Here is a 23,541-nt window from a genome sequence, read left to right as displayed (position 1 = left end):
CTCGATGGATTTTATCATGGGTTTGCCTAGGACCGACACAGGTCATGATGCTATATATGTATTTGTAGACCGCTTGACAAAGTGTGTACATTTAGCACCTACTTCCTCTACTATTGACGCTAAAGGAAGTGCTGATCTGTATATTCAACATGTATTTCGACTTCATGGTTTGAGTTCTAGTATTGTATGTGATCGTGATCCAAGATTTACGGCAGCATTTTTTCAGGAATTGTTTGATCGCTTAGGAACGAAACTAGCATTTAGTACTGCCAATCACCCTCAGACAGATGGCCTAACTGAACGAGTAAACAGAATAGTAGAGGATGTGCTGAGGGCTTTTGTAAATCATAAACAAGATAACTGGGATATGCTCCTACCTCTCTGTGAGTTTTCTATCAACAGCGCTACTCAATCATCTACAGGAAACACACCGTTCTTCTTAAATTACGGTCTAAATCCCAGAGCACCACCCGACTTCCTCAACCCTATTCAGGGAGGCAGAGATTCAGCTGATTGGTTGCAAGCAAGACAAGACGCGGTCAAGATCTCACAAGATGCGCTAGTGGCAGCTCAAGCTCGTCAGGCCTTCTATGCAGATCGGACAAGGGTCGAGGGAAAGCTGAAGGTGGGAGATTTGGTAATGGTCTACCGGGATTTCCTCCTGACTCCTGAAGCTCGGGACCGACCATCCCATAAATTACGCCCCAAGTGGTTTGGCCCCTTTCCTATAACCCATGTGGTCGGCCCGAATGCCTACAAGCTCAAGTTGCCTCATACCAGCCGCTGTCACCCGGTATTTAATGTGTCGGCACTCCGTGCCTACGAGAAGAACGCTATTCCTAATAGGAGACAGCCTACGCCTCCGCCTATCACGGACCTTGATGGTCATGCCCGCTATGTGGTGGAGAACATTCTCAGTCACCGCCGCCGGCAGAATCAGCTTCAGTACCTAGTCAAGTGGCAAGGCTACTCTGATGCCACTTGGGAGCCTGAACATTATTTGTTGGATGAATCTGGTAATGACATTGTTCCACTTCAGAAGTACAAAACCTTGGCTTCTGCCCGCTGAGTTTTGCAGTTGAACTTCTAGTTTCACCTTACACATTTGTTGAGCTTATTACACTTTATTTGCATGGAGTTTCAGTCGTCTTATTGTGTTACTTCAGTGCGAAGCCTTTTTCGTCTCGCACGTGTTTGCGCTTATTGTACTCTATTCCACTTGAGCATTTGGGTTATAAGCTCCTTCCTCTCCATAGGAGGGGGATGATGTAACAGTTTTCCCCTGTTCTCTATAACTTTACACTCCCTCGCACCTCATGCGTCTTACGCCTGTCTATTAGCACCTTCATTGGCGCCATTGCCACATGTATACTATCACATTTTGCATATAACTGGTCGAGGCGCGCTCAACCAGGCCTCTTACTTTTCAAGTTTGATTAAACCTGTTACATCCCCCCCCCCCCCTTTGCCGAGGAATCGGGTGAGGTTGACCGCCTCACATCTGTCTTTACTACGACTGCTGCCATCCGATGTTACATTCGAAAGCTCCCGTCTGACAAGGCGCCAGGCCCAGACGGCATCACTAATCTGGTATTAAAGTCCCTTGCGCCCTCAGTAGCATACCCCTTATGTCTGATTTTCAACCTATCATTCCGCACTGGTCGTTTTCCCTCTACATGGAAAACAGCAAATGTTATACCGATCTACAAGAAAGGGTCCCGCCATGAAGCATCAAACTACCGTCCGATATCTCTACTGTCCTGTGTTTCCAAACTCTGTGAGCGCGTTTTCTACGACCAGTTGTACTGTCATGTCTCGTCACGTTTGAGTTCAGCTCAGTCCGGATTTTGCACAGGTGATTCTACCACCCTCCAGCTGACGCGCCTGGTGCAATTAGTGTGTCGACATCGGGATGCTGGAGATCTAGTGGGGATCTGTTTTTTCGATCTTGCCAAGGCCTTCGATACCGTCTGGCACCGGGGGCCTTTGGCCAAGCTTCGTGGATCATTTACTGTAGACGGCAATCCCCTGCTATGGCTGACATCTTACCTAACTGGGCGAACTCTCTCTCTCTCTCTCTCTCTCTCTCTCTCTCTCTCTCTCTCTCTCTCTCTCCCTCTCTCTCCCTCTCTCACTCTCTCTCTCTCACTCTCTCTCTCTCTCTCTCTCTCTCTTTCTCTCTCCTTCCTCTCTTTCTCTCTCTGCTATTGGCGCGCCTGGTTGTGATGAAGCCGAGACCCAAGGTCGGCAGAGCATCCCAGACCACGCCACCACTCCCCTTATTCATGGCTCACACATGACGGGTTTACGTGGCTCTAGTAAAAAATAAAAAATAAAAAAACGTCACGGTACATGGGACGTTCTCAGCCGACACAATAGTACTATCCGGAGTTCCCCAGGGTTCCATCCTCGGCCCCCTTCATTTTATCTTATACGTCAATGATCTGCCCGCAGCTGCCCCGGGCACATCTCTGTTCGCAGACGACACAACGCTCCTACGGGCATCTCCTAACATCACTGGCCTGATGAGTAACCTAGCTAACGGGATTCAAAGTGCAATTTCCTGGATGTCGTCTTGGCGGTTATCGCCCAATCTGTCTAAAACTAAAACCATGCTCTTTCCTTCTCAGCCCGGTGTTCCGCCCCTCCTCCATCCCACTTTCCCCCAGCCTATAGACATAGTCTCCAGCCATAAGCATCTTGGCATTTTCATTGACTCTAATCTTTCATGGGAACCCCACATCGGATACATATGTAAACGATCAAGTTAATCTTTAGGAATCCTCTCTTCTCACTGTTACCATCTCTCAATCTCTTGTAAACTCCTCTTTTACTCAGCTTACCTACGCCCCATTTTTGATTGTGCAGATCCTGCTTGGGCTGGAATTTCCAAAACCCGTGCTGCCAAGCTCGAAATTCACCACAAAAAAAATTCTCAAAATCCTCCTCCGAAAACCCCGCATGCTCCCATCTTCCACCCTTTATGCCCTTGCTGACACTACCCCTTTGTCTAAGAGACGTAAGTCACATCTTGTCACCCTTATCCATTCTCTCAAACTCAATCTGTGTCCACCTCATCTCCACTGTTTCAACTGGTTCTCTTCCCGTAGCACGAGAAACTCCCTTTCCTTTCCGAAACCTAAGTCCTCCTTTCTACTTCACTCTTCCTTTTTCACTGCGTACTCTGCGTGGCTGGCACTTCCCCAAGAAGCTAAGGACCTTTCTTCCCTCCTCCTTTTTAAGAGCCTTGTCGCGCCTTGACTTTGATTTTGTGTTTCTCATTTTGTTGCAATCACTGCTTATCCATGCCGGTTCCTTTTTCTTCTCCTCCCCTTCTCCCTTCCTTGCCGTGGTTGGCTAACACCCTCTCTCTCTTTGTATTGACCGGTGTTCTCACTGTGCTATGAGATGCTGTAACAAATCAAATCATTAGAAACCAGTCCCTTCACCTTTCCAGGCACCACAACCCCGCTCTGCATCGTGGAAAAACACAAGCATCTTGGCGTCATTGTTGACCAACACTTAACCTGGAAATCCCAGATCCAAAATTTAGACAGCCGTGCTAGCTCAGTAATGGGATTTCTCTCATCACATATCACCCACCTCCACGCCGTCTGTCGCCATGGTATTGACACATCTTACCATCTGCCTATTTTTGATTATTGCTGCATAATTTTGGCTGGCATTTCTAAAATACTGATTGCTCGACTCGAAGTTATGCATAAGCGTCTTTAGAAAATATTATTTCCGCTTCACCGCCTGACTCCAAGCACAAATTTATACCACATTGCTTCTGCTGTGCCGCTCTCGGTCCCTGTGCGTTTTTAGACGTGCCAGACAATTCAATCTCACTCCGGGAGATTGCACAGGGCAGAGGGGAGTGGAAGGACCTTTGCAAGGATGTCTGCAAGTCCAATAGTGGCGTCTACGACTAAAACCAAATAATAGTGCTCCAAAATATCACAATACTGCTTTTCATAACTGCTGTGGTAATAATAATAAACATCTTTAATACCAACACAATTCCTCTCTTTAAAACGTAGTGCGTGGATTTGCATCCATCTGCCACCATTTTACTGGATTATTCTCAAAACGGAGTCGACAATGCCCTATATTCTGTGTCTGCATCCTCTGTTCAATCTGAGCAACGCTGTCATGTGCCCCTTAGCAGGTACGTCTTGTTATTGTATTTCTATTTCGGTTGTCGTTGCTCTTTCATTTCCATGCTGCACCGGATGCTCGGTGCTCATTTCCCAAGTCCATTTAGCACGTGCGAATTTGTGGGCGGTTTACCACCGCTGACATTGACGCGTAAGTGCATGATAATAAAAATAATAATAATATTAGTACGAAGTAGTGGTTGCGACTTCGGCGATGATTTGTAAGAAAGGGTATGCTCCCCACACCGGAGCTCGCGCTATTCCGCCGACTTTACTTGACACTTGACTGACTCACGACTGCCATCCAGAGCACACGGGAATTCCATCGAACCTACGACTCGGCAAACCTGCAAGAAAGCACCACTCCCTGCTCAATACACAGTGTTTCGGGGAATTCACCCCTCATCAGTTGAGCTTGAGTAGGCTGAGGAAGATTGTGCCTGAAGAGCACCACTTATATAGTGCTCTCCAGGCACAAACATCACCAGGGATACAAACTTACAGAGACGCTCCGTTTCCAGCGCGACAAACACCTCGTGAACACCAGATAGCAGCGTGAGTCAGTGTCGCTCCTGGACGGTGAGACAGACGTCGAGGACCCTCGGTCATTCGCAACGCTGTCACCTCCAAACCAACTAGTCGCAAGAGCGCGCTGGGCACAACAGTACGAAGTAGTGGTTGCTCTGAGCAAACCTTTCTTACAAATCATCGCCGAAGTCGCAACCACTACTTCGTACTGTTGTATTGTATTGTCTTATTATTAAAATAATAAGACAATTCATAAAATTAAGCTGGGCATTGCTCCTCCTCATGCTCTCTCCTGCATAAGCTGGTTTGTTCAATCTCAAGACATGCGCACCAGAAACTCTCTCCGCTTCCCTATTGCGCGGTCTGCCTCTATACAAACATCTCTCTTCCTTGCTTACCGCCATTGGTCTCTTCTCCCACAAAATCTACAATCCTGCCAATGTTACAATACATTCACACAGCTACACGAAAATGCAACATGCTAGTTGATATCCAGCCCTGCCGTAGCTCCCCCGGGCTTCTCTTACTTTTCAGTTCCTCCTTCATTCTTTTTCTTTCTCCTTTCTAGCTCTATTATCGCCATGGCTGGCTATCGCCCACATCACCTTTTCATTGGCTAGTGCCACGTATTTAGAACAGGGAGGCTCCACTGCAGCCAATTCATATCACGATCACTCACCACCACCACACCAAGGTCGTTGACGCTGCAAATTCTACCACGTAATTGTGAATAAACAACAATAATATTTGAGTCCTGGTGGTGACAGTCAATGTTTTCTTCAGACTTTTCCCGTTTGTGTCTTTCCCTCAAAGTAGTGAAGATTAAAAATGACTTGGGGCTCCCCGCGTGCTAGTTTGTACGTGAGCTGTGTGGGTTACAGTGAGGGCTGTGTCCCACCCACCTGTGTGGATTCACAGGAAGTGTGAGTTACGAAGTCTGAAGAAAATGTTGAACGGTCTCTGCTGGGATGACAACTACAGCATAGCTCAGTGGTTAGAGCATCGCTGACTACAAGCGAGGGTCCCTGGTTCGAGTCCTGGTGGTGACAGTCAGTTTTTATTCTACCAGCACGGCCACAACCCAGGCAGCTCCAGTCCTTCAAGGAAAAGTGCAACAAGTATCTGCTGCACCTGAGCTGGCAAACAGCCCCCGACGCCCTACGAAACGGTTTAGCCCGGCGCCTCACTAGCACCCTACCTCCATCCTTACCACAATGTGATGTTATCTTTCACTCTGCTTCCCTCACGACCATCTACCCATTGTCCTCGTTCCTCACTATTATTCATTTCCCCTCCTCATGGTTTTACTGAATTATGGCGCCCTTTGTCTGCGTAGACGCCTAGATTTTCAAGGTCGGCAGGCATGCAGTCTCACTCGTATTTTAGCTCTTTTTCTGGAATGGATGCTGCTCTGCGCCCCTTGGTGAACCTTTCCTGCGCTCGTGGAGCAGCTGAAAAGGACCACTGGTATGTCTGGTTCCTGGTTTGAAAGTGGAGAGTCGACTTTTGTGCCTTGAAAAAGGAGTAGAGAGCGATAAAGGTACGTCTGTGGCTTATTTTTGAGTGCTCCTCGTACATTTTTGATCGTGATAGAAATTCTCAGACCAAAGTCAGACCAAAGTCAGCGCGATGATGGCCGTACAGTTTTCTTGTGGATTTTTTAGTTGTTTCATCTCGTATCTATGTCAGTATCGTGATGGTGAAGTGGAGAGGGTGATTTTCTTCCTCTAGGCTTCGTTCGGCCGACTTTGCTTCGTCCTCGTTGAAAAGTGATCCTGAAAAAAAGGTCGATTCGCAAAATTATGTTTATTTTGAATGTACGTGGTGACATGCGATTGCTAGTGACGGCTGAGTGTTGATTTGTTTGCGCAGCTGCCATTTTCCCGTGCTTGGGGACTATGACAGCCGGCGTTGCGGACTGCCTGCGCGTGCGAGGCACTGGCGCCGCGAGTTCTTCTGTGGCATGATAAATTTGGTTTTCCCGTTGCAAACCTACATAATTTTGTGAAGCATCAACACAATTATAAAAAACGAATATTTTTCAATTCCGCCTATCCTGGGATGGGCGCAGGTGGGATGCCGATCTTCTAATGCAGATCGATGCAGATGAGCCAGGCAGAGCCAGGGCGTTGCAAAGTACCGTTTTACGAGGTATATTATGTATCAGATTGCAACGACCAGGAGGCTCTAAGTAGTGGCTGCAAAATATTGGTTTGCGTTGCGCAAACCGTAGTTAACCTACATGTCACAGAGCCGCATCTCCCGTATGGAGATGCCGTCCGCAGACACGCCAAAACCGGCTAAGTCTCATACGAGCTCCGCTAAAGTCGTACGCACTGCCGGGCTCCCGCGCGGGGCCCCACGCAAGCATTCGCAACCGCGATGCGCGTACGGCATGCCGTATAAGCCACCTATCCGCCTTGGGTGCAAGCTCACCCAAGGCCACCCTCGCAAGGCAGGAACACGTAAAAACATTCACCAGTTGTTTGTTGTGCCTGCCCGCCGCAGAAATTGTTTGAAATTGTCTCCTCTAAGCTTCCATTCTCAGCGATAGTCTTACACCCACCATCGCTTTCTCGCAGGCACAAAGGGAGTCTATCCAGCAGATCGTGGCAGCAGCCCGCGAGGCTCAGCGGCAACGCACCGGAGAACGCCACGGAGCAAGAAGACGGTATGTGTGCTGATGAATTCATGCACTATACGCACATGGGTTACCCCTCCTGTATTTCGCACGTCTCGTTGGAGACAGTCGATCGGATCAGACGAATCGAGTACATAGATCTGGCAATACTGCTCCCGCCCAAACCTATTTCTGCCGGGGAGCCAGCCCCTAAGAGGTTCCGTATAGACGAGGAAGGGGCACTTTCGGTGACAAGCGCACCGAAAGGAAAAATTGAGAACCTTGCCACTTGGACCGATGCATGGCCTATTGTAGCCTGATCGCCATCCGCGATCACCTTTGCTGCGCCGCTGCACTGATGCAGCGTCAAATACGTATGGTACAGGCAGCCTGTCTCGGCAGTCGTGGACCATGACACGCGGGCACGCCAGGCCCTGTCAAAGGACCCAAGCCGATCCCTGGCAGAGCTCGACACGGAGCTTTTCGCGACGTGTTTCACGGGACAGGCCCTCCCCAATTGCAACATTTGCAAGAAGGTGGGGCACTTGGCCGGAGCGTGCACCTCGGCCTTTCGCGGCAAGCAGGCGAAAGAGAGTTCAAGCACTAAATCAACTGAAATCTGCCGCCACTACAATCACGGCACCTGCAGCGGCCCATGTTGCTTTCGACACGCCTGCTTCTTCTGCTCAGGCTCGCGCGCCGTGTCAGCCTGTCCAGCCAAGAAATAAGAGCGAACAGCAATCAGCCCCGGCACTACTTTCTTGCATTCACCCGCCCCTAACACCCTATGAACATTGCTGCATTACACCCCAGCACCCCTATCAATATTGATGCATTACACACTGAATTGCTGGCGCACCCAAATCCTGCATTTGTTCATTCTCTAATTAGCAATTTACGTGCCGGCTGTTGTATCGGGTTCACTGGACCCCGTGATGTGTCCGTACGCAGCCCGAACTTGTCTTCAGTGGCAGCACACCCCGAGGTCGTCGACCAGGACCTGGCCACGGAATGCAGTCGCGGCCACACCGCTGGCCCCTTCAACGCGTCGCCACTCGTCCATCTGCGCACCTCTGGCGTAGGTGTGGTCCCCAAGAAGTCGGGCAGCCACCGGCTCATCATGCACCTGTCCGCCCCCGAGGGGAACAGCGTCAAGTCGTTCATTGACAAGCAGGCCTACCATTTCTCTCTAATTACGATCGACACGATAGCAGACCATGTGCGCAGGACTAGACCTCTTGCACTGCGATAATTCAGCAGGGTGCACTGCCTGGGAGTCCGGCACGTGCCGACACGCCGGGTCATGGCCCTGATATGCAGCACCATGCAACTCGCCGCTCGCCACAACTTCTGCCTGCTCGTCCGTCACGTCGCCGGCGTCGACAACAGCATCGCAGACGCACCCTCCCGGGCCAGTTCCAGCGCTTTCACCGTCTGGTTCCGCCGCGGAGACTGCCCCATCATCACTCGCAAGTGCCCAATCCGACAACGGATAGTCGCATCCGTCTGCAGTTGGCCAAGCGCTCCAGCCGCCAATTCAAGCCCCCACCTACAGTTTCCGCTGTCAATGATTATCCATGCCCTGCAGGGGCGAACCCTTCATGGTCTATCTTACCACTCTGTGGGCTTACCGGGCTTATCCGGCCCCTTAGAACACCCCGTTTTTTTTGGGAGGAATGGTGGCCGACACCCCACAGGCCCCGAACCTGCGACCGCTGTACTCGGGGGCGCTCCATATGTACGCGACACACGTGGCTCGTACGGCGCAAACGAAATAAGGGCCAGGCACCGCGTTGCCGTGCTACCGAGGCAAATTGTAGAGGGTGTTAAGCCTACCTAGCAGTTTTTTTGTTTGCCCGTATACTAGGGGCACGGCTCCGCGAGCCTGACCTGCTCGCTGTATTGTGCTCTGCGTGTATATCCAGGCTCGCAAGCCGCACGCATAACATCCCGCCGGATGTCCACCTCCCGCTGGAGGATCGCCTGCAGACACCACCGCCGCAAGCAACGGCTCCGCGAGCCAACGCTTCGCTGCCCGCTGTCTATTGTTCTGTGTGTCTATCCAGAGTCGCTAGCCCCACTCGCATAACATCCCGCCGGATGTCCACCTCCCGCCGGAGGATCGCTTACAGACACTACCACTGCAAGCTACGGCTCCGCCGAGCCAAGGCTTCGCCGCCCGCTGTCTGTTGTTCTGTGTGTCTATCCAGGGTCGCTAGCCCGGCTCGCATAACATCCCGCCGGATGTCCACCTCCCGCTGGAGAATCGCTTACAGACACTACCGCTGCAAGCTACGGCTCCACCGAGCCAATGCTTCGCCGCCCGCTGTCTAATGTTCTGTGTGTCTGTCCAGGGTCGCCAGCCCCACTCGCATAACATCCCGCCGGATGTCCACCTCCTTCCGGAGGATCACTTACAGACACTACCGCTGCAAGCTACGGCTCCGCCGAGCCAAGGCTTCGCCGCCCGCTGTCTATTGTTCTGTGTGTCTATCCAGGGTCGCTAGCCCCGCTCGCATAACATCCCGCCAGACGTCCGCCTCCCGCTGGAGAATCGCTTACAGACACTACCGCTGCAAGCTACGGCTCCGCCGAGCCAAGGCTTCGCCGCCCGCTGTCTATTGTTCTGTGTGTCTGTCCAGGGTCGCCAGCCCTGGTTGCATAACATCCCTCCGGATGTCCACCTCCCGCCGGAAAGATCGCTTACCGCCGCAAGCCACGGCTACACAAGCCAACGCTTACGTGCCACTCCATGCCTCCACCCGCAAGGCTAAGTATCTAAAGATTAGGCCAATAGCAGAGGCTCCCAGCCCGCGGGGCTGGGGAGGAGGGGGGCTCTCGGGTCGCATTTGCATTAGCCCCACGGGATGAGGGAGAACCTCGGCCAAACCAGTACAGGAACGCCCCGCCGAGGTCAGGGGGGAGATCTCCCACTAGCATAACCCACGGGTCCCCTGCTTACAATCCGCAGCCACGCCGCCGGGCCAGTGTGTTCCGGGAAGCGGGCCGCCGTTCGGCGACTTGGAGCAGCATGCATACACCGCAGCTTGGCCGCCGTGCCATGCTGCCTGTTTAGGGAATGTGCACGTGTGCAGGCGTATGCGTGTGTGCATATGTGTTGCATGCGCTTGTGCCTGTGTCCTCCTAGGCTCGCTAGCCGCCGCTCTCTCAGCGCGAGCAGAGCACCTGATTGCCAACTCGGTAGCCACTGGCACACAGCGCACGTACGCCCCAGGCTGGCGTGCATTCCTGGAGTTCATGGGTCGCATGCGCCGCGACGCACATCACCCAGATCAGAACGACGTCATGCTGTTCGCTGCCGCAATATCTCACTCAGTCAGTGCCAGCCCTCTGAGAGTCTACCTGGCCGCGGTCATATACGCCTCCTCCGCATGGGAGGCCCGGTCGGGGTTACATCCTCAAGCCGCATCACAGCCCTGCTCAAGGGCTTAGAGAGGGAGAGAGCGTCGCTCCCCAGGCATCCGTCAGCACGCCCTCAGCGCCAAGCGATCACCGTCCACCAGCTGAAGGCTCTCCGCCAGTTCTTGGATCTCTCCTTGTACTCCCCGGCAGACAGACTAATGCTATGGGCTGGTCTGACGACAGCCTTCCACGGCCTGCTGCGTGTGAGTGAGTACACGTCGCTGTCACCACACGGTCTCGGCGGCTTCAAGACGCTGAGGCGTGAACACCTCCAACTAGCCCAGCAGGAGGCCTCTCTGCAGCTCCAGAGAACGAAGACGCCTCAATTAACAGCAGGCGGGGAAGTAGCGCTGCACCGCTTTGCTGACCCCGCACTATGTCCCGTCCGAGCCCTGCAGGCTTACGTTCGGTCCAGCAAATGGAGCAATGACAAGCAACCCCTCTTCAAGTTTCAGGATGCTCGCCATCTCATGCCGAACGACATCAATGCTGTCCTACACAAATGCTGTCCAAGCATCAGCGGCCATTCCTTACGCGCCGGGGGAGCCACACACACGGCAGATCGAGGCGCCCCACAGTATGCCCTGACGGCTGCAGGCCGCTGGTCCAGCGGGGCATATCGTACGTACATTCGCAGGCCCGCAGGCATGCCACAGCACTACTAGAGCCTGCATGTCGCAAGCCACTCGGTACCTTTATTGGAGGCACGGGTGCTGCCGATGGGCGCCGCATAGTGCACGCACATCGGCACCATTGAACTATTTATGTGTACTAAGATTTAGTGTTCCGCTGCCATAGCAACCTAGTAGTACACGTAGCCGTTCCGACGGCGCAGGACCCCGCGGGTCGCTTCTGCTGTCCTTGCCTCTCTGATGCCTGATATGCGTACATCATTTATAATCATGACCTCATACTTAGTACATGTACGTCATACTTGATTACCGATCACAGGCTCATGATTATTCATGCTGGAATAAACGCTTGCGACACCCCACAGGCTCGTCTCTCTTGTGTGGCATGAGGGTTAAGTACAGGTTCCTGCACGAGTATGAGGGCAGTACCGCGGAATCCAGCCCGCGCCACGATAGCGGCAAGGGCTGGATGAACAGCGGTACTGGCCGAGTATGAGTGTCTGGAACGTGTTTCCCGTGTGCACCCAAGCCAAATGCTTTTTGGTCCCGTATATCCATAATAGACATCCTTAGCAAAAGTACGATAACGCTAACTTTTACGGTACTCACTCCCAGCCGTGACAAAAGACGTTATCGGATAACGGAAAAACGTTACAGAGCTCAAAATAACGGGCCGACGTTCGTTATGGAAATTCTGCAAAAAATGCAAAAACTCGCATTGTTTTGTAACTGGCGGGAGATAAAAAGCACGTCGTGCAGATCGAGAGTCGAGATTGCTTCTTCTTGTGACATTTAGCTTTTTGGCGAGTTTTGCCTTTCAGTTGACAATTTCTGCGTCCTCTGCTTCGTGCCTTTCTCCCTCTATCCCATCTGGGAAACAAAGGACCAGTTCCACGGCACTCCTGAGGAAGAAATTCATCGGCCTCTCCCAGACGTGCTGGAGCTGGAGAACCCTTACAGTCTTCGGTGCTGCGTTTAGGAAAGGGTTTCCAAGGACCTGGGAACAGCGAAAACTCATGTTCGCCGTGCTTTTGCTATTCCAGAGTAAAATACCTCGCCAAGGTATTCTTTCGGAACGACAGCAAACTAATCCCTGGTTCAAAATTTTGAATTTCCCGCACCTGTTCCACGAAAATTCATATCGCCATGGTTGTCACGACTACTTCGTCTCAACTATAACGTACTTTGTGCTAAGGGAAAAGTCAGCTTGAACGATCCGAAGTACGGAAAGGTTTGCGTTTACGTTAGCGTTTTTTTAGCTAAGGCCAAACTAAAGAAGGTGTGTGGTTCGACTCACCCGACCGACCGTACAATTTCAGCCCGACCGTAACTTTTTTTCGGCGGGCTGTCGTGTGACTGACGTAGATCTACGTGGACTGAACACGTCCACATGGTCTACGTGCTGTGCGGCGTGAGTCTGCGGACGCAGGCGGCTCCTTTTGGACTTGACTTGTAGTTGTACTGCAGTGCAGTGCAGTGAGTGGTACGACTGCTGCCTTGTGCTGGTAGTAGAGTCTACTCGATACGCGTATACAGTGTATTTACATGTACTAAAAAATATATTAAAAAAAAAAAAATCCGCCCGCCCGCCCGTAAAAAAAATGTCCATGTTAGTCGAACCACACACCTTCTTTAGTTTGGCCTAAGGATATCTAATCACTCTACTGTACTCTGTACTCTGTACTCTGTACCGATCTCTCACGTTGTCAGTTTCAGTTGCCTCGTGACATACGGGAATGACCGATATCCGTCAATCGCAGCTCCGCATCAGAGACCTGAAAGCTCTACGCATTCTCTATCATTTGCACATGGCAAACCTTTGTTCCCCTTGAACGGGAGCGAAAAGTCACTTTTTGGCACCTTGGCCTGTGGACTATGTAGCTGGCCTGAAGAGTTGTAAAATTACTCCTTCGTAGCCGGGCGAGTCAGAGCGAGGGCGATTCACGGCTTTATAGGGGATTCACACACACGGGAAAACCTGAGGTCACGGGACAAGGTAAAAGTTCAGACCGTCGGGCAACTGAGTGGGACCGTTCACACGCGTGGTCACTTTTCCCTTGGCCTCATGTCTGACCATGAATTTGTGGCGGGGAGTACAAAACGTAGTCTGTACTGCATTTTTTGTAGTACATTTAGTACTATGTTTCGCATTCGCAATGCGCAATGCGTGGGTCCATTGTCTGCAATGCGTGCGAGCGCACTGCCTGAAAATGCGGGTTGCGATGCACTCGTACAACTAGGGTTCAGAGTTCTCGCCAAAGACAAGATCTACGCATGTGCGTCGAATAGCCGTGGACTTTTCCCTTGACAAACGCCCTGAGGCCCACGGCCACGGCTTTGCCAATTTTTTCCCGACAGATTCTTCCTTTCCCCCAGTACCATAGTTTCCATAACAACTTTCCCATAACCGTGGTTTTACCCGTGTGTGTGAATCCCCTAGTCAAAAAACTGTCACCCAGGAACGTAAACGTCGATCTGCCGACAGAGTTCACCTCAGTGACCTGGTTCACACCCTGACCTGGCATGCTGCCTTGCGTGAAAGGAACATTTTTCGGAAACCAAGCTTCTTCTCCAAAATTCGAAATTTCCATCCAAAAATGCCGTCGTCCTTGACCTCGAAGCTGAATGTTGTTAGGATAGAAAATTAGCGAAGATGTAGCCGACCCATTCTGGCAAGCCGTGTGCCCTCTGGATATGCAGTTGTTCGCCATGGTCAACAATCTTCTTCTCCTTCGTTCGTACTTTTCACTTTCCTGACCACGAATACAAGCGGTACCCATGCTCAGGTTAGTGTTTATTTGTCTGTCTATGCACATACATGTAATACAATGTACTGTTCGTGCTGCAGGCACTGGCCGATCATGGAAATAGAGGAAGCAGCCAGCTTTCTTTGAATTCTCGTGCTTTCAACAAAAATATGTACATGTACACACTTTCCTTGGCTCCTCTTTCCCACCGCCGCCATGCATGCACGATCGAGCTGGTTTTAATGCCCTGCAGTGCAGAATGCTACCATCACTGCAACTACCACCGCCGCCACCACTACCAGCAGCAGCAGCAGCACCACCACCACCACCACCACCACCACCACCACCACCTCCACCACCACCACCACCTCCACCACCACCACCACCACCACCACCACCACCACCACTGTGACCACCTCCACTACCACCACCACCACCACTGTGACCACCACCACCACCACCACCACTACCACCACACCACCACCACTACCATCACCATGACCACCACTATAGAAGCATTGCCGTGCACGGCACGTCTGCAAAAGAAAATAATAGTATGCCAGTGCTGTAATGCCCTGCAGTGCAGTTTGCTCCCGCCACCACCACCACCACCACCACCACTATGGAAGCATTGTCACGCACTTTACATCGATCCACAAGAGAAAATATGCCAGTGACTTACTAGCATCTCCATGCTGCATGCAGACCTGGACACAGCACTGTTCCCTCTGCAGGAAAGAGGGCGGGGGGGGGGGGGTATTTCATTGTCCCTGCCTGAAGTAAAAATGACTACCGTACTGGCAATATATGTTGCCGCAGTGAGGCCATGAAGCGTTACATTGGCACATGTTTGCCGCACGCAGGGCGTTACATGCAAAGTCGCACAGGAGCCGTTACACAGGTTTCTATATTGCCGCAGTCCTTTTTTTCCTATTGCCGTATCACTTTTTTTGCTATTGCCGCATCATTTTTTTGCTTTTGCCGCATCATTTTTTCTTTTCATCCACATTGAAGGCACAGAAATTCAGTTGCTATCCAACTGTTACAAACCCGACGGCAAAGGGCGACAACGATATCAATAGAAGACTGTATATTTTAACTATCAGAGTGATCTGTTCACAAAAAGATCATCAAAAGGAAAGTGACATAGGGGAAGAGCGCTTCCTCCAAAAACTACTTTTCACCACGCGGTACACGTGCTTTCACAGTTTTCAGCCTTTTTTTTGCAGTGCAAACTGCAATGAAAAGATCGCCGCACCCCGCCGGACGCGCGTTACGAACTCAACGAAAATTTGTCGCACTAGCCTGGTCCCGCGTTACGCCGCACCCCCCTGCGTTACGCGTTACGCGGCAACATATATTGCCAGTACGGTACATGACATGATGTCCAGCTAACTTTGCCAGTAACGAACGACCCTTGATCGGGCATGAGAAAAGTGTTGCTATTTGGGAGTTGTCGTCATTCACGGGGTTGAAAATATACAGCTCTATTGTTACTAGGTCTGAAGATAGTGTCACTATCCGTGGGTTGTTATACCCGTGGTTGACTGCAGATACGTTTGGATTATTCTATGAGTATATGAAGGGTATACGTTAAATATTTTCCCGAGGACATAGCACGAGGAAATTATGGGGAATGCAGTACATGTATAGAATGGTGCAATCCATTTCTCCCAGAGGGCACTTTCCCAAGACTCCTTCCAATATTCACTCTTGGCGCGACCCATGTGAACTGAGCGGGGTGTATCGGTGAATATACCTCTCTCAGAAGGTCTACTGATTGGCTGAAATCGCCCAAATCATACCGTGCCATGGATCAATGCACGTCAGGGAGTCGTAGCACCCAAGGAAACAACACGAGATCATGATACCCAAAATGATGTACTGTAAAAGCGGAAATTTTTAGTGGTGTTTTATTTTCAGAAACTTCGGTGCCGACAATTTTTACCGAAAAAATGCACCGAAATATTTCAGTACTACGTACTAGTACCCTTACCTGGAAAGCGGGTATTACCGAAAATTGCGCTCCGCCGATTTTGGAGAATTCCGAAAATATTACACCACCGAAAATTTCTGCTTTTACAGTACACAGATTGGATCCATGGAGATTCTACATGATCTGTGGTTTATGCAACTCGTGATCGCGAACTTGACCCACTGGCCCCAAGCATGGGTCAGTCAAGCGATGCTATATGCGAGCATGTATGTATCGCACTTACCCCTAAGGCAGTAAGGGCAACTGTCACTGGCAGCCCGGGGTGGAACCCACATTATTAATTTTTGAAATTTTCTAGGGTGACACGAAAAGCTTCACGCAATGGGTGGTCACTCTCTATTCATGTATACCACTCTGCCAATAGTGCATCGAGCTCTCTTTTGAGCTGCCCAGCTGGCCCTCATTATGATTTAGGCTGAAAGTCTACCGTGCCGTCTCCCTTATGCTATGACTCCATAATGCATATGTACAGAAGAAAAAATCCCGGGGTTCCGTTGATGAAATTCTGTTTTGTCAAGTGGGCATTTTTGATTATTGTGAATGGCGTGTAGTGCCATAGTTCAGTTCCTTTTGCTACATAACGTTTGCACAAGTCACGTTTCAGCAATTGAACTAGGAAGATCTATGTCTCTGATCTTGTCATTTGGCCCGGCTGGTGCTGTGTATTAACAACCATTGTCAGGCACCCTCGAAAGACCAACAGCGATGAGTTCATGACCCAAGCATTATTTGGGCCGTTAAGTTGACTAAACGGGAGTGTAGCAAGCTTTGATCGGCATACTTCCTTCCGTACGTAGTGAAATGTTGTCCGAGCTGAAAAGATTCTATCTCCTGCGGTTTAGTACAACAGGTTCACACCTAATACTGTAGATTCGACGTCTCCAAGAAAAACCTCCATGGAGACTGGAAACTATAGCAGATCATAAATGATGCAGCAGCTCAGCTGATTCCCCAGCTCGTGTCTAGGTTCATGTACTTTGGTCAACGTGTTGTGGCAGACTCCATGTGCAAAGCTGCATACTCTTGGGGTTATTGATTCTTGCTGATAATTCCATTAACGTTATTGCATAGATATGAACATCATAATAATTGAGTGTTGGCAAGACCCAACAAGGTGTCCCTAATGACTTACATCAAATCTTCACAAAATGCACATACTGTAAGACATGTATATATAACGAGGAAGCAAATCTAACGTTTTAATGGATGACATTTTTTCGTTATAATAGATCCGTTGAAGCCGTACTGCTTCATATATGCTGTGTGTGGATATGGCAGAATACTGCAAGATTGTTAACATATCTTCTCGTTAACCTATGAATTTTGGACAATCGTTAAATTTGCGACTCGTTATAATAACATGTCTTACAGTACATCTTGAAAAGCCGTATTTTGGTTTCACATACACGTCTCATTTTCTATCACAGAGATCAGCAGCCATGGGCCATTGGTGGCAATACTGGTAGGAGTCGCCCGAGGCTTACCCAATAATTTCCGTTCTATACCCAATATCAAGAGTACATAACCCCCCAAGAGTGTGCAACTCCACTATGGGTGCTGTCCCGACAGACTTTCAAGTTGACGTCATTTTGATGATGCAATGCGCACTGTACACGGATTATCAGACGAATCCGGAACCTGTGGTTGACCGAAGCCGATCGATCCTGTACAAATTATTACAAAGAAAAACGTGTGATGCGTTGACACCCGTACACATGTTGTAAATCACTGGTGCAAGGAGCATTGCGTCATAAATAATGACGTCAACTTGAAATTCTGTCGGGACAGCAGGGTATGTGGGAGTTGCACACTCTGGGGGGTTATGTACTCTTGTCAATATACATACCCGAACTGGGCGCAAATCTATCCCATTCCCTGGTGCTGACCCCTTTGATGCGCCCCCGAATCCCTTAGTATTATTAGTACCTCCAATTCATTTCGTCATCAGCTCACCGCATGCTCAGTACTGTGTTGTAAAGTATGCACATTTTCGACGCTTTTAAATTGCAGCCTCCCCAGGGCAAAAATACATCTTGGCCACATTGAAATTTCAGCCTGTACTGCTGATGCCTGTATACACTGTCACATTGAACCTTGAAAAGCAAATTTTAGGCTACAGATGCCCAGTAAATAAAAGGGGAGAAGGCACTGAACGAAGTGTCAACCTACAAATACAACCTCAGTGCAACAACGTGCTCTTTCTCTTTCTGCTTGTGTAAGCAGAAAGAGCACGTTGCACTGAGGTTGTATTCGTAGGTTGACAGTTCGTTCAGTGCCTTCTCACCTTTGGTTACGTAATCGTGTTACCTTTTGCGTTTCCTGTAGTAAATAAAAGGGGGGTTGTCAAATGACTATTCAGTTGCTATTCACTCCTGGCGCATGCGCTGGACGAAAAATTCTTTTGTTAGTGATGTCGAAAAAGTATGCAGTTGTCAGTTGACAAACCCCCTTTTATTTACAATTCAGTTGCGTGATGTCCACCACTTTCCGAATTAAAAATGCACAGGCCAATAATAGCCGAAAATAAAATATGCGCCGAATATGCAGTACCTTGCGCACTCTGTTAGAAGACATTAGGGCTACTGGGAATGAATGCCCAAGTAAAATGATGAAGTACAGTAATACAATACTATAGGGAGTTCATTTGGCATGAATGCACCAAGCCAACTTTCCTATACAAACAGTATAGTGTTGCTGCCAAAAATATGATTAGCTAAAGTTGCCTTTTTGCATTATTATGGTTGAACTTTTTTTCCTGTAGCCTCGTTCCCATGCTGTGGATTTAATCACGAAATTTGTTAGCAAGACGAAGAGGTTTTATGTGAGCTTACTATTATTCTACCTGCATTTGCTTTTATCTTCTTTGTGCAGGACTCTGAGAAGCTGGAGGGACCCCACAAACCTCAAGCATTGAGGATACAACTTTTAACCGAGAACCAGGCAACATGATGTGCATGTATCACGTTCGCTGTGATTGCATCGTTTCAGGGTACACTGACACCATACTAGTAGTACTAGTAACTAGTCCTTGATTAGCAGCAGTGGCCTGAATTATTGCCTGGCCGCTATTCATATAATCCTTTGGTGCTTACTCATCGCCTTGTTCTGTCTCTAAAATGGCGTATGGGTGTTCCGAGGCTTGTAATATTTGCTCAAGCCGCGCATTGGCATTGGTGGATGTCGGTAAATGCCAGCCACTGCTGCCTAGCTTAGAGTGCGCTCTGTGTATCTACAATCGAGTGACCTGCTTGTGTGGGCTAACTGTAACTACACCAACAGTTGCACTAGTATGTGCACTGTGCTGGCACAGTGTATCATACTCAGCCTTGTCACTTCTTCTCCCACGTTTACTGTATTGTTTAATTCACTGTACACATCTTGCCCAGCTCCTCTAAGGCCACACAGAGTTAGTTTGTTGTTTTGGCCACTACGCTCAGCTGGTGTAAGGTTGGTCTGCTTCTCTTCCTTCTCTTCGACGTGTCCAGCCAATCATTTATGTCAAGCTTTACATAACTTAGATCACTGTATATACAGTCACCTGGCTGGAAACGTCCATTGCTGAAAAATCTCATCTTTCTTGAGGGACCCCATTTTATAGAGTGGATGACATTCACTTTCCTGATAGACTCACCTCAGATGTTGGTATTGTACTCATCTCTGATTTGTACATGCACCACTTTTTTGGCAACTCCAAACAGTGAGAATGTCTGCTGTGGATAGTTCTCATGCTTTAAACTCACTCTTAAGGGGGTTCGGGACAGTTAGGCCCAAAAATTTAATTTCAACATCAGCCCAATCTGACATCAGGTTTGAATAGGTACAGCCTTATATTTTCGCTTAGTAACAGCAGTTTTTCAATTGCCAGAATAGGTCTTGCCAAAAACACAATTTTCCTTGATGACACAAAATAACACAAAATCCCAAAATTGATGAGAAATCGTCCATAACATCAGTTAGGACAGAAAATATGACATAAAATTTTACAGACTGTTCGAGGTATTGACTAAGATGATATCAACACCGAAAAATGTACACTTTGGTTGACGATGGGATCCAGGTCGTCATTTCCTGGAGAAGAACAAAAAGACGCAAAAAATGAAACTTTGAATATTTTTTGCAGCTTATTTTTGAGTTTGCCCCATATGTGGATACTTCAAACACGTTCTATAAGTGGGTCGGAACAGGTTTACCGTGGCGAAAATAGGGGTCACCGTGCATATTCTGGAGAAAAATCCAAAAAAACTGTCAAAATTTGCCTAAAATTGGTAAATTCACGTCTCTATATTGCTTGTACTTCTCTGCTGCTGCTTTGGTCATAACTTATTGGATTTTTGGCTGTTAGGTGTTGCATAAACTCACTAGAGCCCTCGGCGTTCAGAACAATACAAGGATGGAATAGCTGAACTCGTAAATTTGCCGGAAAATCCTGGGTGCACGCTTTATCGATAGGTACTTTTCTCCATGATTACTCTCCTGTTGGCACTTGGTTGTGATACATGTACATGCAGCTATGATAGCGCTTAGCACTGCCCCATATCAAACTACAATGAAAGCTGACATGTTGGAACGAATCAGACAACATTGAGTCCTCTTGTTCTTCAACTATGCGAGCTAAAATGTGTGGCAAAAATGATGGTATTTTACGGTGCGCACAAACAAGTGAAGCACTGTGTCACAGGGCGTTCCTTACAGTTGGGTTGCTGCTGGTTCTTCGCTAGGTGTTCAGCCACCGCTAATATAATCTTCCTTGAGATTGTCACCCGCTTCTTTCCTCCGACTTGCTCCTTCATCAGTCTGGAAATGGCTGGCTCACCACTTCGTTTGTAGGACAAGACAAAGTGCTTCATCACCAACCCACTGGCAGCTGCCCGCACTGCAACTGACTTAGAGAAGCACGTTGCTTGGACCAACGGTTGAAGGGTGGCCACCCGCTTTTGCTGATGTTCTGCAAACTCCATCGCCGAAAATGCTGATGCAAAAGTGACAGAGTGCAACAGGATACTGGCATCAGGGCGAGCTTCGACAATTTCAGCTAGGGCCGCAACAGCATCATGAGCAGCGAACTCATTCCCAACGATGAACTATAAATCAATCTGAGGCTGTAGCTTGGGAGCTCCGGTATTGCGGTTTACGGATCAGAGTGTTCACCAATCACAAAAATGCACACCATCGACACACACATCCATGCACACATACACACACACACACACACACACACACACACACACACACACACACACACACACACACACACATGCATGCTCTCACACGCAATAGAACACACGCGCGCGTACACACACATACATTCACGCGTGTGTGCGTACCCACCCACATGCATGTGCACACTCATGTGCATGAGTGGAGATGCCTGCGGCATACACATGTCACACCAACATGCCCTGGGAGCGGTCATGCACGTGTGTATAGTATGTGTGCGAGGGCACGTCCACATGAGCGCATATGCATGTGCATGTTCATACATGCGTATGGTGCACACATGCACAAACATGCAGGTCTATGCAAACACACAGACACTCGCGGCCGCCGCGCATACAGTGTGCTCATACATTTCCATAGCCATAGGGTGGCAATGACTCGCAAATATCATAAATAAATCTTATGAGATTGAAAAACGCACTGACCCAAAGCAGCTTTGGTGTTGCTTGTGGAAGCACGGGGGCCAGGGTGTTGAGCAGTTACAGGGCTATCTGTATCTATAAAATTCTCCATCCAACACTGCTGACACGGAATGACAAGTACGCTGCCCAGGTCGTACCTCTTCTCTTCAACGCAATCAATGAGCGCCAGAGGTTTGCCACATCCAGGATTCTGGCACGCAGACAATCCCACAGCCAGATACCTGAGATGAACGATTCGTTGACCGTGAAGAGGGGCACTGAACGACCTCTTCGCGGGAGTCGAATCCAGTGGCGTTAGTGATGGAGATCGCCCTTTCCGTTTTTCAGGAACTCGATCGATCGCTTGAGTTTGCGAAGCGTCCCCCTCCTCGGCTTCTTGCATCGTCCAGTACGCAGAATGAGAGGCCGCGTCGTGGGTGACGGATTACTCTCCCGCGTCTTCATCTCCACGACACGTCGGCAGGAGAACCGAGCGATCCAAAAACCGCCAATGTCAAAACAAATCCGCAAGTCCACTAGTGGCTGAGCTTCTTCCTCAAATAATTTGTCTCGACTCGAGCACGCGCTGCGAAGTCATGATGGTCAAACTATTTTCTGTGCATGATCGCGTCCCATTTTTCCACTCCGAAAGGCATTATTTTTCAGAAAAAAATTCGGAAATCCAACATGGCGCTAACCGTCGCGAACCTCCTTAAATTGAATGTAAAACAAGTACGGTATAATACCACCAAAATGTAGTTCATTACAAGTCGTCAATCATGATCCTTTGTTGAGATGAAAGCTTCGGGAACCGGGAGTACTTGTGACATACCCATATCATACTCTCTCAGGTTCTGAAGCTGTGTGCTGTGTGCCAGGGGTTATGGCGATCGAGTGCATGTATGTTCGGATAAGGGCGTGGGAAAACACTCATCTAAAACATACTCATTTCCTCATGCATACTTTCATTTCTCATTCTTTTTGGCACACACTCCAGCTCCTCGAAATTATCATGGGATGCATGTGGATGACAGCCTGCTGCCATGCAGCCTGAGCAATTCGGACAATCAATCATTCGGATAATCGGCATTCTATATTACTACAGTTGTAGTAGCTGTATTTCATGTACAGTACTACAGTAGAGTCAGGCGCCGAAGAACGTGTTGCCCAAGAGTGTCCAGCCTGAAATGCTAAGAACGCCACCGCCTAAAGTGGAATGGCGGTGTTGGTTTTCCAGCAGCTTTCGGGATACATAATTATGATCCTAACATGATTGTTTCTAAGAACATGCTACAAGAGCGCAGCCGGATGGCTGAAAAATAAGAACACCCCTGGCTAACCTCTTGGACACAACGTTCTTGGACGCTTGACTCTACTGTGGTATGGAAGAACGCTCTTCGGCAGGGATGTTACATGTTAGAAATCATGCGTACAAGATGCCTATTTAAGTCTGCTCTTCTTTTATGACAAGCTTGGGCATGCATGCAGCTCTTAATTAATCCCAAAGGTGGAGTGCAATGACATGTTTAATAAGTCCCAAAGGTGGAGTGCAATGACACGCATTTGGAACTGTGATCACTACAATCCTGCGCTTAATTCTAAGATTTAGAACTATAAGTGATGTTGCACACCCAAGAACGTCGTTCCGAGGGCCTAGGTCGGGGGCGTTCTTGGAAGAACATCATGCTGGATTGTAGATAAACTATATAACCCGCATGTGTGTGATAACAAAAGCTGCGGTACAGTGCGGAGAAACTAATAACATACTAATATCACCAGTAGGTTTTCTAAACTTCTTGTTCTATACTGGAGAATAT

General features: G+C 49.1%; 1 protein-coding gene and 1 long non-coding RNA gene across 2 annotated transcripts; one reads left to right on the top strand and one right to left on the bottom strand.

The window, feature by feature from the left end:
- The first annotated feature begins 10,700 nt into the window (after positions 1 to 10,700).
- On the top strand, positions 10,701 to 11,396 carry LOC135828036 (uncharacterized). The gene has a single exon (XM_065340470.1). The coding sequence runs from the start codon at positions 10,701 to 10,703 to the stop codon at positions 11,394 to 11,396; it is 696 nt and encodes a 231-aa protein (XP_065196542.1).
- An 8,577-nt stretch (positions 11,397 to 19,973) lies between these two features.
- LOC135828507 (uncharacterized) lies at positions 19,974 to 22,197 on the bottom strand. The gene is made up of 2 exons (XR_010555689.1): positions 21,749 to 22,197; positions 19,974 to 20,174 (listed from the first exon to the last, which is right to left on the bottom strand). It is a non-coding gene; the product is annotated as an uncharacterized LOC135828507 (long non-coding RNA).
- Between the last annotated feature and the right edge of the window lie 1,344 nt (positions 22,198 to 23,541).

The sequence above is a fragment of the Sycon ciliatum genome, chromosome 12, assembly GCF_964019385.1.
Source record: "Sycon ciliatum chromosome 12, ocSycCili1.1, whole genome shotgun sequence".
NCBI classification, from domain to species: domain Eukaryota; kingdom Metazoa; phylum Porifera; class Calcarea; order Leucosolenida; family Sycettidae; genus Sycon; species Sycon ciliatum.
The sequence above is the reverse complement of the archived record's forward strand: the minus strand, read 5'-3'. Positions and strand labels throughout refer to the sequence as shown.

Excerpts from the sequence above, each read along its gene's own strand:
- LOC135828036 (XM_065340470.1), top strand. The coding sequence starts at position 10,701 with ATGGGAGGCCCGGTCGGGGTTACATCCTCAAGCCGCATCACAGCCCTG.